This window comes from Psittacula echo (assembly GCF_963264785.1).
Source record: "Psittacula echo genome assembly, chromosome: 6".
NCBI lineage: Eukaryota > Metazoa > Chordata > Aves > Psittaciformes > Psittacidae > Psittacula > Psittacula echo.
In genome coordinates this window covers 73,211,358-73,230,915 of record NC_137743.1, presented here as the reverse complement: position 1 = coordinate 73,230,915, position 19,558 = coordinate 73,211,358, and the positions used below count along the sequence as shown (strand labels likewise).

At 41.9% G+C, this 19,558-nt stretch overlaps 1 protein-coding gene across 3 annotated transcripts in view; it reads left to right on the top strand.

Moving 5' to 3' along the window:
- The window catches only part of BMPR2 (bone morphogenetic protein receptor type 2), a 110,781-nt gene extending 100,062 nt beyond the window's left edge, over nucleotides 1-10,719 (top strand). The window contains exons 12-14 of one of the 3 annotated variants that reach the window (XM_080621467.1): nucleotides 358-1,522; nucleotides 2,671-2,692; nucleotides 3,331-3,460. In XM_080621467.1, the coding sequence (XP_080477593.1) occupies nucleotides 358-1,522; nucleotides 2,671-2,691 (1,186 nt within the window). In that variant the 3' untranslated portion in view covers nucleotide 2,692; nucleotides 3,331-3,460. Of the gene's footprint in view, nucleotides 1-357; nucleotides 1,638-2,670; nucleotides 2,693-3,330 lie in introns of all 3 variants that reach the window. The other 2 variants (XM_080621466.1, XM_080621465.1) reach the window with 2 other exon arrangements.
- Nucleotides 10,720-19,558: the final 8,839 nt, after the last annotated feature.

Sequence of the window (19,558 nt, the reverse complement as noted above, 5' to 3'; positions counted from 1 at the left end):
CTCCATCTTGTGTGTTTAATTCTTCTTGTCCTCCTTCAGCATCGCTTCTCTGCAGCTAGAGCAGTACCTTAGCAGTGAACTGGACAAACAGCATACTGGACAAATAGAAGAAAATTATTGTTACCCAACTTAGTTGTATAAACACCATCCATGACAAAATAGCTGTCCTAGTAAAGCCAATTTTCTGCTACCCAGGATTTTTCAAGGAAGTTACTGAAAGATCTCAGTTTATACTGTATCTGTCCTTAGTTTATGCATGGAAAGAAACAGACATCCAGCTCTCTTAAATGAGAGGCTTTGTAATACGAGGTGATTTTTACGTATATGATCTTACTGTAACTTATTTTTTTCTTAAAGGAATCTGTCACATCATAGACGTGTATCAAAGATAAGGCCATATCCAGATTACTCTTCCTCTTCCTACATTGAAGATTCAATCCACCACACTGACAGCATAGTGAAGAACATTTCTTCTGAACATTCAATGTCCACTACACCATTGACTTCAGGGGAGAAGAACAGAAACTCCATTAACTATGAGCGGCAGCAAGCACAAGCTCGCATCCCTAGTCCTGAGACAAGTGTCACCAGTTTGTCCACCAACACAACAACCACCAATACAACTGGCCTCACTCCTAGCACTGGCATGGCCACCATATCTGAAATGCCTTATTCAGATGAAACAAACTTACATACCACAAATGTCATGCAGCCAGGTGGGCCCACCCCTGTTTGTCTGCAGCTAACGGAGGAGGACTTAGAGACAAATAAATTGGATCCAAAAGAAGTGGATAAGAACCTGAAAGAAAGCTCTGATGAGAATCTGATGGAACATTCGCTTAAGCAGTTTAGCGGGCCAGATCCACTCAGCAGCACTAGTTCCAGCTTACTTTATCCACTGATAAAACTTGCAGTAGAGGTGACAGGACAACAGGACTTCACACAAGCTGGCAATGGTCAAGCATGTTTGATTCCAGATGTCCCATCTGCTCAGGTCTATCCTCTACCCAAGCAACAGAACCTTCCGAAGAGGCCTACAAGCCTCCCCCTGAACACCAAAAATTCAACAAAGGAGCCACGGTTAAAATTCGGTGGCAAACACAAATCAAACTTGAAGCAAGTGGAAACTGGCGTTGCCAAGATGAACACTATCAATGCTGCAGAACCTCATGTTGTGACAGTTACCATGAACGGAGTGGCTGGGAGAAGCCACGGCATAAACTCTCATGCTGGCACAAGCCAGTACGCCAATGGCACGGTGCCATCTGGCCAGACCACCAGTTCGGTAGCACAAAGGGCCCAGGAAATGCTCCAGAACCAGTTCAGTGGAGAGGATAGTCGGCTGAATATTAATTCAAGCCCTGATGAGCATGAACCCTTGTTGAGGCGGGAGCAGCAAGTTGGCCATGATGAAGGTGTTCTGGACCGCCTAGTAGACAGGAGAGAGCGACCACTGGATACTGGCAGAACAAATGCCAACAACAACAACAGTAACCCGTGTCCAGTGCAAGATGCAGCTACAGTCAGTATCCAGAACGTAGTGAGAAATCCTGGGCAGACCCAGACTAGAAGAGCACAGAGGCCTAATTCGCTGGATCTATCAGCCACAAATAGTTTGGATAGCAGTAGTATGCAGTGTAAGTGCCTGCAGGACAGTTTCCCTGATGCTTTTTTACTTAATAGCTACATCTGTCTGGTTGAATAGAAAACACTTGTGCCTCTGCTGTCCCTCCTCAAAGCATACGCACTAAATCCCATAGAAATTTAATTTCTATCAGCACAATTTTCATCTCCTCGATAAAGTCCTGTTTCCATCAACTCCAGCACATGTTAGGTCACTATCTTCCTTCCACATGCATGAAATAAATCTGTCTCTTTATAACCTGGCTACTCTGACTGGGAAGGGACTAATTTCTAACTTTCATTATTCCTTGCAAGGCACCTACCTTGGCAGCTGCAAAGTATATTGATAAAGCTCCCCATTTCTTCCTTCAGGGTCACATTATATCTCTTTTCCTTATTTCTCCTCATTCTCTTAAAGAGTAGCTGGCTCTAAGGTACATTGATTAAAATAGTTTATTATAGTAACTACTTACATGCTTCATTACTTTTAAAGCAACTGATTTGACTGTATTAGCTTAGCCTAGATAGAGGGTCAGGCATTCTCTGCTTGGCTCCAACAATTTTATCAATCCTTCATTAGTTCACCATGTACATATTAAAAATTAATCAAAGTAGTTAGAATCGATTTTAATAGACTCCTTCAGAATAACTACCTTAAGAGTTTTATGGCCAAAGATCTAAGAGGTTACAATAGGGCCCTCCTTTTTACAGTAAGAATGTAACCATGTAGTTCTAGTTTAATTAGGTGCATCCTCCGAGTTTGACTTTGGGCCTGTTGGAGCTGTTGGAGAGGCCTCTTAGTGTGCGTTTTTAAGTGAATTTATTTCCAGAATGCACTGCAGAGTCTGAAAGGCGCTTGCAAACCTCTGACTGTGTTTAGGCAGATGCTGTGATACTACTGAAATAATCTGGGGGGCCAGGCAAGTTCGAAAAGAAAAGGTTTGGAAGGAAACTAGAACAAACTTTCAAGAAATGTAGTTGGATGTTCAGCAGTGAAATGTTTAAGCCTTCCTTTTAAGTAGGAAACCTTAATTTTTGTCTTAACAGGGTGAATGGACATCTGATTGAGGTAAAGAAAACAGATTATTGCAGTAGCTTTCTTTGATTGAAGGTTATATGAAGTAAAAGGGGTTTTTAACAATCAGATTTTTACTGCTAAAATTTTATCATGATTGAAGTTAAATTTTGCAACCCAGCATACCAAATCCTGACATGATCTTAACAGAGAATGGACCATTTTGTCTTCAGGTAAAATGTTTTGCCAGGTGAAGTAGGATATGGGGACCTATGGCTTGGTTATACTATTAAAAGCTTAGTCTTTGCTGTCCTGTCGTAGCGACATTTTTTTGTACCTCCCATTACAGGTAATATAAGATACTATGATTGCAAAAGCCCCTCAAATGTCAAATGCTGATTCTGCTGTTTGATGCCAATGTGCAGTCAAGGTAACACAAATTACTTCAGTGAAGTAATTTCTGACAGAGAACAGAATCTGACCCCTTGTTTCAGTGGCAGCTACTGTAGATGATGTACATGTCATGCCTCTGCCACCTGATTGCTTTTGCGTGATGAGATTTTGTTCTGTTGTTCTGTTCTGCATGAGTGACAACCCTGAACTCTCCGGTCAGATCTTCCTTGTAATGCTGTTTTCTACTCTGTTTTTGTTTTCTGTTTGGGTTTTCTTTTATTTCTGTCTCTTCCCCTCAGTAGGTGACTCCTCGCAGGACGGCAAATCAGGCTCAGGAGAAAAGATCAAGAAACGTGTGAAAACTCCGTACTCCCTGAAGCGGTGGCGTCCTTCCACGTGGGTCATCTCCACCGAGCCGCTGCACTGCGAGGTCAACAACAACGGCAGCGACCAGGCTGTCCACTCCAAATCCAGCACTGCCGTTTACCTTGCAGAAGGAGGCACTGCCACCACAATGGTATCTAAGGACGCAGGGGTGAACTGCCTGTGAAATACTTCAAAAGCCGGCAAATGACCTTTTTTTTGCATTATTTGAAACAACCATGCAGAAGACATTTTAATAAACTGCTTTCTCCTCCTGTCAGCAGCCCCCTCCCAAGGACTCGCTTTAAATAGATTTCAGCTATGCAGAAAATTTTTAGCTTATGCTTCCATATATATTTTTGTTGTTGTTGTTGTTTTTATTTTTTTGGAACATTTTTGCACTTTTGATTTTGCCTTGCTCCAGTTCAGTCTGTCTGTCCCGACCACGGAATATATATATGTGTGTGTATCAAATGTGGTCGCAAAATATTTTTTTAAGAAAAAAAGTTAACAAGAAAAAGTATTGCTGATAATCAGTTTGGACCAGGTTCTTACGGTCACTAAGATCCTAAGCAGACTATAAGACAGGTTTGACTGCAGTGGTGTCTTGTTTAACCATGTTTTGATTTCTGTGCACAAGCTAGTCTGTATATTTCTATGTTACAAAGTGTATTCTCTTTTGAAACCCCTGTTTTTCTTGTGTCATGTTGAAATGTGCAATAGTCTATAGTTCACAGTATGCTTTATTGAAGAGTGTGTTTCTAAAACTGCCACATGTTCCCCTTTTTGTATTTGTTAATTTTTCCCTGACAGTTGAGCAGTCGGCCGGTCATGACAGTGAACTTTGCACACCGCAGCCAGCCTGAAGCAGCTGGCTGTATCACATTGTGCTCTGAGGTGACAATGCATGAATTTTCCCCAACTTAAAAGGGCTTTTAAAAAGAAACAAAAGAAGAAAAATCTGAGCTCAGTACCATTCCTTCGATCCTTCCAGGTCAAATTGTGTTCCCTTTATAGTAGTAGGTGCCAGCCTGTGAAGTTCTGAATAACAAAACGTTGAACAAATGTAAGGAAACTGTCAGCCATTTTTTCCATTTTATCTTGTGTGCAGTTTCATCCCCTGTATTTATGTAAATGCTGATACAGATCACTGATGTGTACATTGAAAAATACATTGTATTCGGAAGTCTCAATAACTGTCATACCAAAAAGCTCTAGTGAAGGCAGGTTGCGAGCGGATGATGTATTTTTTTTACAAAGAGGAAAAATCATGACTCATATTTGGCACAAAAGAATTCTGTGGTGAGTCACAAATCTTTCCTGATTTACCTCCTTACAGACAGTCTGGGGTAAAATCAGCCCCATTACTTAGGCAGGTAGGTGCAGCCTAATTGACTGTTGTTGCTGAGTTGAGTTAAACTTGTCCTCCCTTCCAAGTTCTTAGAACCCCCAATTCATCTTAAAATGTATTGCATGCTTTTAGAACTGATGGTTATGAGCGTTTGCGAGGGAGGGTTGATGTTTCTTCCCTCTGCTTAGACCCTTCTTTCAGCTGTATGCACATCGATTTTCAGGTGTCAGTGAACATGAATGTAAAACCTATTGAGGTAAATTGTTTTTCCACCATCTCAAGTAAATCTTACCCCTTTTTCAGAATGATTGTTTTCACTCTCTTCTGAAAGAAATTTAATTTCCTCATTGGTCAGGACTTCCTTCCACCTGGGAAATATTCTTTCTGATAGAGAACATTTCAGTAAGAGCTACTTTGATGAAAAAGACGTAACACATGTCAGTCTTTGGTACTGAGTGAAGTTTTACCACTTGATCTGAAAACCGATGCTGTTCAAAGAAAGAAAATCTATTCAGTCAGCCTGCCAAAGTCCTGTGGCAGGATACTGGCAGCAAACAATTGCCTCCCCCAGCCTGTCTCCTTTCAGCTGACTGAAACAGATGCTCTGTGCTTTCAAGCTCATTTGTTTCCTTGCTGTTACATTATTTTTTTCCCCGGAGGTAAACTTTGCCAACCTTGTTCTTCTCTATCTGATGATACAAGAAGCATAATATATGCCTTGATATATCTGATTCTTGCTGTTTTCCAAAATCCTTTTGTTTATGCTTGATTGCTATGATTTTCTCTTGTAATGTTTCTTAGATGCTCCTAGATATCTCCAAGAGATAACTCGATAAATCCTGACTTCGATTAAGTGTGGCTGAAGAAATACAAGCTGTGAGACACATTATGGGCTCCCTATGCTCCTGAAGCACCAGTTCAAGTACTACCTTTCATCTCTGAGGCGTAATTCTGTCATCCATCTGTATAAACACACAGTCCTATCTCCCCTCTTCAAAAATCCAGCCTTTCTCTGGTTTTACTTTTAATTCATTCCCTGGCTCCCCATCTCCTGCAATCTTGCATCCCAGATGTTGAAAACCTGCCAGTTGCTCAGCTGGGCTTAAAGACCTGAATCACAATTTTTGGCATTCTGTTCAGAATGCTGGCCGTGGTTTTCTTCTCTTTGGCCTTCTTTGAGTCTCTGGTTGAAGTACAGTATGTTGTTCTGTGATGATCATTGTATCATGCATATTGAAGATTCTTCACTCCTTTCCCAATGACTCTTTGCTTTGCCTTGCATGTATCATCCATCAGAATGCGGGCCGAGAAGCGTGTTTAGCACACTTAACTAGCTTGCAACACTCTGTGGGAGAAAAGTGATTTTCTCTGACTACTACTTCATTTTGCTGAGACAGATCTGCACCAGTCTTCTTCTAGCCTTCCTTTTCAGGCCCATCCTTTGCAAGAAATCCAATTTTATGCTCGCTGCAATCAAAATGATTTTAATACCAGATGAAAATGTTCTGCAGTTTTCCCTTAAACACTCTTAAAGCAAACATGATAGTTTTTTATTCCTTTATCTATTTCTGTCACTTGCTGGAGGGTCTCTGGGATGAATTATAATTAGTAGAAAGTATTTGCTTTGTAATCTACCATGGATAAATATAATCTGTAACGTGACAGAAATATGTATTTTATCACAAAATACCAAACTGAGAAAAACTACTCTTAAAGGTCAGTCAAAACAAGCTCTTAAGTAGGTACCAAAATACTGTGATTCTGCCCAGCTAGATGAGATCAGATTAGCAGTTTGGTTTTAATGCTTAATATAGTAATGCCCTTTTTTTGTGCTCACAGCACATAATCCACAGATACTTTCTCTGTAAATTAAATGATATTAAATTGTATCCCATGCCATGAGGATACAATCCCATCATCCTTAACCAAACAAAATACATGTAAGAGAGACTTCTACAGACCAGACACATGAATAGTTGATAAATGTAATCAGGGGAGATAAATATGTTTTATTTCTTCGTGGTTTTAGTTTTTTTGGTTTTGTTTTTAAGAGAAAAGGCTAATGATGAAAGTTGATAATTTTCTATCAATTTCTCATGTATATTGCAGACAAGATAAATATAGCAAAATGAAAATAGAACGATAGTGTAAATACCTATGAATTGTGCCACTGTCAAATAGGCAACGGTAGAATATTTGCTATGGTAATTTATAATGTATAATTCAAGTAAAATGTTAGAGCAAACATTTGTGATGTTTGTATATATAAGCCAAAATCTTGCTGGTTTTAGGAAACGATGTGCTAGTAGAAGCCAGAAGAGTTATTAGGTTAATGCATTGTCTCTTTTTCTGTTTCCTATAGTAGAGATCCTCATCAACATAACATGGTTTCTAGAATGTGAATTATAACCATTTGAACAGACATGCCTCATAGTCAGATTTATTTTCTTCTAAAATTGATGTTTGCAAGTCAGACTGTCTGTCACACTTTCCCTGAATTCCCTTATAATGCTCCACAGCTTCATGTGCTAAGCAATTCTTATTAACAATGCCTCTCTTGAAACTCCTAGATTAAATTGCACAGCTAAAAGTAAAGGAGTTCCTAATTTAAAAACCAGTTGATATTGTCATCTTTAGAATATTCTCAGAAACAAAGAACATTTCTGGTTTGCTTTTTTTACTGCTGTTCATTTGTCTTGTTTCCGTATAAAATCACCTCATTTTCAGATGCAACACAGTTCCATTATTTTCAATGCACCAGGGACAAAAAAAACCCAAACCAAACAACAGAAACCCCCACCTTATAAATGCATTTAGAAAGTATGTATCTTCCCACCTGTCAACCTTCTCTAAAAGAAATCTTTAATCTTACCTGCCTCACAAAGAAGAATAAGGAAGTTCTGTATTTGTATGGAATAGATTGTTGGGCCAAACTTAGTAATAATGAATTGTTACTTTAAAATCTATACGTATACATTGTATATGCCATAGTTTCAGTGTTCAGTGCTTTCTGCTCCAATATTCCTTTTTTACTTGTTAAAAAAAATAGTCTGCTCATATAACATTGGGACATCTATGTTCAGATTTCAGGAAAATATTCACAAGTTCATGGAAATTATGGATTATGGAAAGTTCAAGCCTATTTAGGGAGAATTTAAAAATTCACATATTTAGTCAATACAGGAGAAATTAGTTATGCTGTAGTTTTTACTTGTATAAAAATGATGGCAGTTCCCATTGTGGAAGCAGGCTGGTTTTAAGTCATAAAAGCTTAACTGCTGAGCACAGTAGCATACCCATGACCTGATGTCTAATTGGAAAATTGGGGGCATCTTATCAAAGAAAACTGAAACAGGCCTGATTAGCCTGTGACAGTTGGATCATAGACTGGACAACTTAGTATTCTGCATAAATCTGAATTACTTGAATATTTCTCTTTGGCCTCCCACTATCCATATTAACAGGTAAATATATTGACCTCCTTGTTTTAATGTTCTTACTACATTTTGTTCGACTTTAAGCCTTTCTTCAGTGAAAAAGCTACACATACTGCAGTTGCAACCAAAATGTAAACTCTGTATGTATTTAGATGCATATGTATGCTGTGCATAAATTCCAGGATCAAAGTCTGAGTTACAGCATCAGATGGTAGCATTGGGAACAAGTATAATGTTCTTTCTCGTGTGCCATTTTTTAATTGCCTTTAGTGCATCAGAGTGAGATTGGGCTCAGGTTGTGACATATAGCCCAGTGGTGCAAGATCTCCCATGACAGACTTGTCATTGATGATTAGGTGGAATGGATTTATGAGAGATGGGAATGCACATGACAAAATCTGAAGCTGAGTAATTTAAGGTACCTCTCTTAGAGATCAAAGGGTAACCCAAAATTCTTAATACATGCTCATTTTTACGAGTTTTTTTAATGTAGTAGTGATAGTTATGTGTGGTTGCCATTTAAACATAGTATTTTAGTCCAGTAAACCAAATTACGTTTTAGGCTTCTATATTGTCATATAAAACCGTAGCTGTAGAAGCACATCACTTTTTTGATATCCCCCCCGCCCCCAGTAGGTTCAGTTTTGATGTGAAGTAGTAACAAGTCAGATTTCTCATCTTGAGGTTTCTTCTGTACTGACTAAAATGCCTTCTGCAGAGGGCACATTTAGGCACTCCAGTGAATCACAGTGGGAGTTACGTTTGGCACAAGTGTAGCTGAGGAAATCAACATCCAGGCGCCTGGCGCTTGAGCCGAGCGCTGTTGAAATCAAAGAGGAGGCTGCCATTGATTGTGAGCAAAGGAGAGATGGGTTCTGCTGGCAGTGGTTTTAAGAATATCTTATGAGGATTAGCCCTGGGAAAGCTGAAGTGGAATGTGGGACCACATGGGTGATGTTTTGAGGGGAGTGAGCTGGTGCATGGGCTCAGGCTGGGTCAGTACCAGTGTGGCTGTGGTTGTTGTCAAGAAAGGGAACTGTTCCAGTGGGAGTGGAAGGTTTCAAGATAAATCCTGATCTACACCAATGCCCTTTAATATTGATCTGGGCTTCATGCAGGTCTGATTTGGTGACTGCTGCGGTGCGTTACTAGTCTGAATTACTTTTTATGGCCATTCCTGTTTATTTCACTGTGGTTTGATACACATATGTGCGTAATAAGCAGGAACTAGTGAGAGTTATGTTAACTTATGTAATTGTCAGATATTTTAAAAGGCCTATTGATGAAAAATTGTGTAAATCTGCAGGTCATTCAGTTGGTTGACTTCAATGCAAAAATCATGTTTCAACAGATGCAGTCACTCACAGGAAGGAAGGACTTCTTCCACGTTCTTGCAGGCTTCTGCAGGTAGAGTACAGGAGCATACATCTGTCAGGGGCATAGTATCTTGCCTGGTGACTATTTTAAAGCAGAAATAATTAGCCTTTATAACTTCCTTGTTCCAAGGTCTCCCAAAAGTAGCCCAATTTTTGTAGCACATTCACTTGTTTTTAAGACAGAGCGGAAATGTGAGATTTATTTGTAGAGCACTTGATTCACTTTTTTTGTGCTTCAGAACTGTATCATGAAGTATCACACTTCAGTCTTGTTTATTCAAAAGGAAAGAACAGAGTTCATGTTTCTGTAAAACATCACAAGGACAAAGAAACAGAGACAAGTCCAACTTAGAGCTGACTTTCCTTTGTCACTTTTGTATTCCCTGACTGGTGACTCTTCTCTCTCCTTCACACTGTTGAAACGTATTTAAAATGGTTTGTATGTAATGTTCCTTGTCTGCTTTTTGTCTCTAGAGGAAAGTGTGCTCTATTCACATTTATATAAGCTGGAATCATATTTTACAGTTGCTGTTGATTATTTTCCCCCCAAATGCAGTGTAAGAGGAAAATGAGCATGGCAAAGACTGATTTCTAGGGTTTGGTCTTCTGTAAAAGCTGAAATAAGGAGATGCAAAACTGCCATTTTCCTTGTGGAAGACTGTAAAGAAAGCATTACTTTCTGAGCGAGCTTTTCTGGGGAACAGGGGGAGAAACCCTAGAATACGGAGTCTCATCAGAACCCTTTTGTTAACGGGTATTTTTGGTTTTCTCTCAAATGGCTGAGAAAATATCATGTATGAATTTATAAATAATTGCTTTCAGTTATTTCTTTTGTATAAGCTGCCCAATACCCTTGCTATGCTGTATAAGTTGTGTTTCATGGAACAGTGTGAGTATGAAATAAAAAAGCTAATTTTGGGGTTTTAAATCATCTGTGGATGCCACTATGAAAGCTGACATTGTTAAAGCCACTACAGAGTTTTCTATGAATACTTGTAAGAATTGCTTTGTTATATATAAACCTAAATAAAGAGATTGTATTGATACAGAGACATTGGATAAGAACATTTAAAAGGCTATTCTTTAGGTCTAAAAGAAAAGGCTTGCTGTAAAATGGTGCATTATTCCATTTATTAAAGATCATATTAATGACAAAAAGCACGTTCTTTTGTGGGTTTTTCATGGTATTATCTGTTATAGAAATGCTGCCGGGAAAGGGAGTAAAGCCCCTGTTGCAGCTGTGTTTTGTTGGTTAAGGATAAGGAGCTGCTTCATTACCAAGGGCTGAATAGGACTTTGGGACACCTTTGGCATGTGACAGATCACACAGTGCTTTGTTGTCGGAAAATAGTGTGAAATAATTAGGGCTTGTTGCTACATTAATGCAGTGCTTCTGACTGCTTTTTACCCATTTTCACCAGTCAGCCAGTTAAGATGCTTGTTACTGGCACCTAAATGCAGCGTGGTAGGTGTTTCAAAGCAGTAGGCCGTCTATGGCCTCTCGTCATACACTGTCTGTCTGCTAAGTGTTTAAATGCAGAAAAACAAAAGGAAGAAGAAAACTAAGAAAGAAAACAGGAGGAAAAGGCATTAAATTAAACACTTTTTCACTTTTGATTGGGCTGCACTTTTGGATTTGTGGCAACCCGACATGTGGGAGGACACAGCAGGCAACAACCTTTGCAGGTGGGATGAGGATTAAAATAGCAACCCCTATCCTTCCCACACAAACTATTGCAGTCTTTTCCCTCCCCATGAGGATTCAATGTCACAGCATTCTTACAAGCAGGAGCTTCCTCAGCCCAGAGCTGCGTGTCCCATCCAACACAACTAGAAGAGATGGAGGTCCACCTGCAAATTTCCCCCACTGACCCAGGAGCTTGCCTGCTATGCCCTCCTGAGGGTAAGGTGCTGGGAACAGACAGCCTTTTCTCCACTGCAACCTCTTTTGGTTTGCTTCCTGGTGTTTTCCAGTGAAGAGCTCTTCCTCTAGGTTCCCTTCTTCCAGTCATGCCTGTGGGGAGCTTCAAGGTGAGCCATTAACTGGAATCACCCCCGTACAAATGGTAGATATGCTGTACCTGTACACAGGTGATGCTGTTTGATTGATTCCATCTTTCTCATCTCCTGTGTGACCATTGGGAAGTGTGAGGGAGTTAGCGTTCCATGGCCTGATTGGTGCTAAGGTAGGCAGCAGGATGCTGAGGCTTTAGGGCATGGATGCTTATCTATGTGAAGAACAGAGGGAAATGAATACAAAATGGCCCTGGGAACTATCACCCCCACTCACTAAGTTACTTTCCCTTTCTAAACAGCACCAAGCACTGTACTGTGGGACCCCACTGGTTCCAGCACTTTCCATTATGCACAGATTGCTTGGACATATCCTGCACCTCAGTTGCTTCATGGTTTGTATTTCTTCCTTTCTTAATTCCTGTTAATTTATTTTCTATATGAACACTGATGATTTTTGCAAGCAAGTAAGAAAGTGGTGCAGGTGTTACCTCTGTGGCCAAAGAGCTACCTCCAAATGCAGAGAAAGAAGGGAGACAGAATGTGGATCTTCCTTTGATGCTGTCATTAATAAGGAGGAAGCAACAAACTGAAGCAAATTGTGTCTGGTCGAGCATCTGCCTGTATGGTGAATCACCTCAGCCCCACGAGTGCATCTGGCTACAGGGAAGGAACATGACAAGCCTCCCTTCCCCTGTGAGCAGGAGGCACACTCCATGCTCCAGGGTGGATCTGAAGCTACTTTGGGGGTTTCTGGATTGGAGCTCAGGACAGTTACTGATAAAGAGCAGGTCCCTGCCTCACAGAGAGCTCTGTGCTGGCGTGCAGTGGCTTGCTGTTGGCTCAAGGTGGCTGAGCAACACCAGCTCACGGGAAAGAGGCACTGGGTAGCCACGTCTGATTCCCTACACGTGGGGCTTTAAGGATGGGCCTTCAAAGCTCTTTGTATCCAGAGATCTCAGTGATCCCGGTGGGAGCCAGGGACCTTTGAAGTCCTCCCAGGAACAGCTCCAAGGAAGTCAGATTTCCCACGAGGTTGTAGCCAGGGACACCAGGAACGCTGGGAACCACGGGAAGCTCTTGTTTCCCTGCGGCACAACAGGCCCGTTCATTTCCTGCTGCTCTGCCCTGTGCAGCAGCTCTGCCTCCGGAGCAGGGGAAACGGTGGTGGCAGCGCTGCAGCAGGTCAGGGAGGGATGCTGACCCCATCAACACAGGAGCAACAGGAGCTGTGCACATTCCACCTCCACCAGTGCCCGGGATGGAGGGGCTGCTGCTGCCAACGAAGCTGAGAAGGAACTGGAGGGCAGCCCTGACTAAAGAAGTAGATGTGTCCCCCACCCAGCAATTACCTCTCTGCCGGCAGCAAGAGCAGCCAAGTCCTGCCCTACCCAGCAGATGTGGCTGAGTCGTGTCCTCAGGGCATCTGGGAAGCCTTGACTCAGCTCTGCATTAACACAGTGTTACTGGTGAGCTTTACTGATGTACTTTGTACTGGGTGCGTGAGCTACTCAGGCGTAAGAAACGGTCTCCTCATAGATTTCCCTGTGTGACCTCATATTCTCACCTCGGCCAGCTCTCTTCTGCAGAAATAACAGCCACTTGTGTTCGCCTTTTGCTTTGCTAATGGGAAATGAAAGTAAAACAACAATAATTATATTCCTCTTTGTTCCAGAGCAGCGATGCAGCTGCAGAACGCACTTTGTGGAACGCAGCCACGTCAGTCTTCCATTTGTTTCCATTCAGGGCTTTTTCCCCCATTTACTTCTTGCTAATTCTGATGTTACGGAAATTCTCCACGTGCAGGAGATTATAGACATCTGCTCGCTGCCGTGACCCAAAGCACATTCTGTTGGGTAAGGAGGTTAATTTTCCACAGACAGGAAAACTCGGCTATACCAAAACGTTTCAATCTGTATAAATTCATCTCTTCGTGTTAGTCTGAAAGGTTGTAATTATCCATCCAACAGGGAGCAGAAGTGTTTTGATTCCTAGAATTTAAATGGCACTCGGGTCTTCTGCTTTTATGCCAGGGGATCCTCTTCTTTCAGCTCCCAGTACCACAGGAAAAGTCTGTGGGAAATCCACAAGTGGTGATCTGAGCTGAAGTCGTGCTGTGGGGATCACTCATGCCTCTTTTACAAAGACAGCAAATAATGCTGCCTGAGGACAGCCGGGCTGTGCAAGATGATATAAGCAAAGCACGTTGGTATTTACTATGCAGCATCTGAGCAAATGGCATTTCTAGATGGGGCTTGCATGGGCACTAGGAAAATGGTAAGGATGCAAATACTGAGGAAGGTTGGAAACCCATGATCCAGGCGCACTTCAGTTCCTGATGGGAAGGACAGGAATTTCCCAAGGCCTTCTGTCATGTTGCAAGCACCTTTTGAGAATGAGGATGTACACCCACTACAGAGCAGGCATGGTTTGGGCATGATGGGCAGTGTCTCAAATGCATGAGGTGGATTTGAGGGAAGGGGAAAGATCATGGAGGAAGGAAGGGTAGGGATATTTGTTTCAGGCATCAGCAACACAGTAGGACTCAGTACTTGTCTTTGGCCTATTTCTTTGTTGTTCCTGTAGGGCATTGTGATAAAGAGGGTACAGAGGTGGTACAGCTCATTTCACTGGTGCCGCTGCTTGCATCAGGCCTGCAAGCAGCTCCTGAGAATGGTACAGGCTTTTTTGCTTTCCCCTTTCATTTAGTGCAGCCTTTGTCTGTAAGAAGTTCGTGCCATAGGCGATCGCACTTCCCAGTCAGAATGACTAGAGATACGGTTTTCATAGGGTACTCTTATGCACATGGAACTGTGTGAGTAAGAATTAAGGTTAGTTTGTGCTCTGTTCCTGGTTTTGTTCCTGATGGTTGTTAGCCTGTACTTTTTGCAGTGACTGGCATTTTACCAGTCTGCTGTAACATATTTGTATATTTTTAATTATATATAATTATACCTGTTTTCCCAATCTCTTTCTCCTCTTCCCCATCTACCTCCCCCTTCCCCTTTCCTCTTAGTGGAAAGGCAACAATTGAGCCCTGCAGATGTGCTGTAATGAGTAGCTCCTAGCACCTCCAGGTCTCTGGATCAGTTAAGAAGTCAGATCTAACAGAAATCACTGTGGCAAGTTGGAGATCTGACTCTAGCACATGAGGTAGGTGTTGCTGCTGCACACATTCCTTTCCCTGGTGCAGCCGAGGTGTATACAGGTGGCCAGAGAACCTCCCGCAGGAGGAAGGCCTTATTGGATCTCCATTGAGGTGGAAAGAATTGATTGGGAACCTGCATTTCTGTTGCTATGCCAGGAGGTTTCTTGCAGGACTATTAAAAACTCTGAATCAGGCCTCAGAAACAGCTGGCTTAAAATTATTATTAAGCAGGATAATTTTATTTATTGTTTGTTTTTGAAAACCATAATGCAAGTAAATCACATGTTTGAGCTTCCCCCTGTGATCATGAGCAATAGAAATGTGCTTTTAAGACATGGGCAAGCAGAAGATCCCGTGTGCTTACATGAGCTACGAACTGAGACTGAAAGTGAAAGGTAAGGCATTTGAGCCAAACAGAAGCAAGCAGCAGTATCAGAACAGCTTGACGTGGGCACTGTGTTAACCCTAGCAGAGACCCCAGCCACAGGAGGTACTCACAGGTTCTCCAGTTGCAAAGCAGCAGTGGCCAACAAGCTGCAGGCTTAGGAAGCCTTTCCCTATTGCAGTTTGAGGTCCAAGGATTAACTGGTCTCTGCTCCAAGAATAGGAGACAACCTGCAGGCTCACCACTGTGAATCAGCAGCCTAGCCGTACCAGCCACGACTGCTGGAGGTGTCTGCATGCCTCTGCTGAGCAGTGTGAGCCTGACACCATGCCTGAGCACTGCGTGACGCCTGGGCTGCTAACAGAAGTGGGGCTTGGGGCTTTGCCCAGCTTTGCTTTCCTCATCTCAGAGATGACATCCACTCTCACAGTGATGGCTCTCCAGCTATCCTGGAGGCAAAGTGAGGCTGAACACAAGATGCAATACATGAGGACAGGATGAGACAAACTGATGTCTGGTTGAGATGTAACCAAACTAGTTAAAAGCTCCCCTGGCGCTCATGGCTAAATGCAAAAAGGATTCAGAACACTGCTTGATCGGTTCTAAGTAGATGATTTCCCAAACCAGAGAATCCCATGCTCCCACTTAATCACACGCTCTGCTAAAGTTAATTAGTTTAACTCCAGGGCTAGTATATGTATGTGGAGAGAGAAGCAAAATCATTTTGTCACTGCTCTCAGTAGCCATTGTGCTCATGGCCATTGGAATGGCCATGAATAAGCCATGCCAATATGCTTTTCACAATCTCTTTAGCTTTCCTAATGTTATAAACAGAAGCAGAACAAGATTTTAGGCCTGAATCAGAAGCAGCAAACTCTCTTCTTTCCTCTCTTAGGTGAAAAGTGTCTATAGTTTTGTGCCTATTGATCACATATACAGGATGTTTATTACCCTACAATATGACCATAAAATCCACATTATTAAAATTGACAATGTCAATAACTGAAATAAATCTTCTACAGCATATAATTCCATATGATTATACTTACAGGACAGAAATTGTGCTGGTGGCTTGTAGGAACATTCAGTGTTTAATGCTTGTAGATCAAGACTTTCCTTCTATAGTTCGAACACATTCTTCTGCTCTGAGACTAGAAATGCAGAAATACGTTACATCTCTATACACAATTAAAATAAAGACAAATCTCTGTGTTACATTTGCAAGCTCTGGAAATATGTGCTAAAAATATTAAGGTTTTGGAAGATAATCTTAAAAATTGCTTGCTTCCTAAAGGGAAGGGAAGTTTTATTGTTGGAGGGAGGAATTACATGCAAATTATCATCCATCATCTTTCTTGCAGGATACCTTGGGGAGACTAAACTGTGTCTTGTTTCAATGAACTTGGCCACCTCTCTCAATGTTACCAAACCCACAGATTCAGAAATGTGATGGAGAACATGGCTTTTCTGCTGCTCTTTCTCTTCCCTCAGCAGTACCCAGTACCCAGCAGAACCCAGTAACAGCTACAGTCACTCTCATCTGGTGAACCACCCTTGACTCCAGTTGCCCCTCTCCTTCAGTAGCTGGACACTCACAAGGTTATTGCTTAGTGTTGCTGCTGTCATTTAACCTGTGTTCAGAAAACAGGTCTGTATACATGGAAAAACACAGAATCATAGAGTCATAGAATAGTTAGGGTTGGAAAGGACCTTAAGATCACCTAGTTCCAATCCCCCTGCCATGGGCAGGGACACCTCATGTCACAAGTAGGTGAATTTAGCACTGGCTTTTAAAGAAATTAACCTTGTACTTCTCTCAGGTAATTCTGTTCACCATGAACACATCCTGGAAACATCTCTTGAGCCTGCAGGTAAGTGTTGCATTGAGGAACTGTGCTGGTTTGTCAGAAATGTGTTACCTTAATGCCAGTGAGGCACGGAAGCCCCAGGATATTATTTATATGACAACTTCTCTTAAAGATTGTACTTCATAAAATGCAGCAGGAGCGCGTTTTGCTTTAAGTTGTCTTTTGCTTATCACATGTAGTTTGATTTATGGCCAAGGTCCCATCTGTTGTTTTTTATTGTTTTAATCTTAATACCTTATTTCAATCTGCTTGCCTGCTCAAATCCCACCAGATATTCTGGAATATTAACTAGGATCTTACAGGTTTTGTGTGAAGCAAATTCCTTTATATTTGTCCTATTTCTCACATGTCTCCCGTTGATGTTGAACACCCCCATAAACAAGCAAGACAAACTCTCTCTGCAGGGGAGAGATAAGAAATGCAATGAAATATCCTGGGGCATAATCTAATGTTTAGATTAGACTCCCAGAATCTTCAGTCCTTCAACCTTGAGTGTTGCATGCAACAACTGTAGGTAAAAAAAAAACCTAAACAATTTGGGCAGTAAACTGCTTCTTTACATGCACTGCTTTGCATTGATTTAATTTTGGAGTCAGATATGAACATATTTGAAGCTACTTGGATCAGAGTCATTTTCCATCAGATTTGCTATTATCACCATAACTTTTAACAGTACATTTTTCATATGTATTACTATGAGCAGTGAACGGTTCTACTCATGAACTTCCAGTGCTTCAGTACAACAAAACTCCTTAAGTATTCATTGTTTTGATAGCCATACAGTGGGATGTGGGCCTGTGAACTTGGCTAAACCTCTTCGAGCTTGTTTCTCTGCTTTTCATTCAGGGTTACTATTTTGACCACTTCCCGGACTTGTTTGCATCCCTATTTTCAGCAGGTTTCGCATTTGTTCATGCAGCTCTGTGTGGCTTATCAGTCAGCCTTTGAGGGCACTCTGGATGTTCTTCTAGTGATTGGATTTATTTGTTTGTGCCCTCAGCTTTTACTGCACACCATATTTTAGGAAAGAACCAACCCCTTGCATGTAAGGGGACATCTGCATTTCCTAATCTCTCAACAAGGACTACGTTACAAAGCAGTACATTTCGGCAGGCCTCCGGTTTAGGTGCTGAGTGCCTCCAGGTCAGTGGGAGGTGGGAGTGCTCATCACCTCCTGTGGTGGCACTTCAGCGTGGTAGGTGAGCACACCAGTGACTGTGCAGCTCCCGTGGGCCAATGGAGCTGAAGATGCAGAGACAGATCCTGGCTGCAGGAAATGTGTTGTTCAGAGCTGGCCTGGACAGCGTTTGGCAAAGTCTGAAGGTAGTAAGGAACGTGACAGCTCAAACAAAACCCAGAGCTTGGGAGGTGTGAATTACAAGGCGAGCCTGGGGGGGATCTGGATCCAAGTGAATTGGGACTGGGGTTTTGATTTAAGTTTTCTTGGGTTTGGGGGGTTTGGGTTTTTTTAAAGTAAAAAGTTTCAAAACTATTTTCAAGTAACTCATAATCCTCCTTTAGTTGTTTCCATTCTTTCTGTAAGGTGTAGGAGTAAGATCTTGTTGTAACACATTTGTAACAGTTTAAACAAATTAACGTATGAAGTACATTAGGTCTGAGTACATGACTTTACATGTTGAACTTTCACGTTTAGAGCAGTATAGGTAAATGCTTTGCTTTTTATTGTCATAACAACTGTGTGGAGCAGTGCCATTTTTGCAGTGTGACAATAATGTGGGAAGTACTATAATTGTCACCGATATCTTCTGCATTCAAAGTCGTGACTTGGCTCCGTAACATGCATCATGCAAATAAACCTGAATCGATACCTTTCATTTTTGGCCTTTTCAAAACAGTAGCAGGAATCAGAATGCGTTTGGAATATTTTATGCCATAAACGTATATTTATGGCACACTGCTTCCGAACAACCACAGTATTTCTGGGGAGGATAAACTGTCCAAGGGATGAAAGCCTCCTGAGCAACTGCACTGGCACTGGCAGTGGGTGCTGTCACAGCAGGAAGAACTGCAGAGAGGATTTCATCTTCTGCTCTCCACTGGGAATTGCAGCAATGCTGCATAGGTTAGCCCACTGTAGGATAACTGTGTGCAGTCCTGGGCTGCTGTCATGGTGTAACCCAGCAGGCAGCTGAACACCACACAGCTGCTCATTCAGTCACCCCCCCACAGTGGGGTGGGGAGACAATCAGAAGGGGGAAAAAGTAAAATTTGTGGGTTGAGACCAAGGCAGTTTAATAGGATGTAAAAGGAAGGGGAAATACTAATAATAATACTCATCACTACTAAAATTATGCACAAGCTTGCTCACCACCTGCTGACTGATGCCCATCCAGTTCCCAAGAAGCAGACTGTCCCAGGTCACTTGATAGAGGGCTTACCTTGACCCTATACCAGCCTATAATTTGGAATATGCATTCTCCAACACCCCACTCCACCTAAGAAAGCTTGTGTTTCCGTTTTGCTAATTCGGAGAGGGAATGACCAAATCCCTTCACCTCCACTGCTGACAGTATGTAGCCCATGCAGTTTTCTGCCTCTCAGCCATTCCTGGTGAGCAGAGCACTC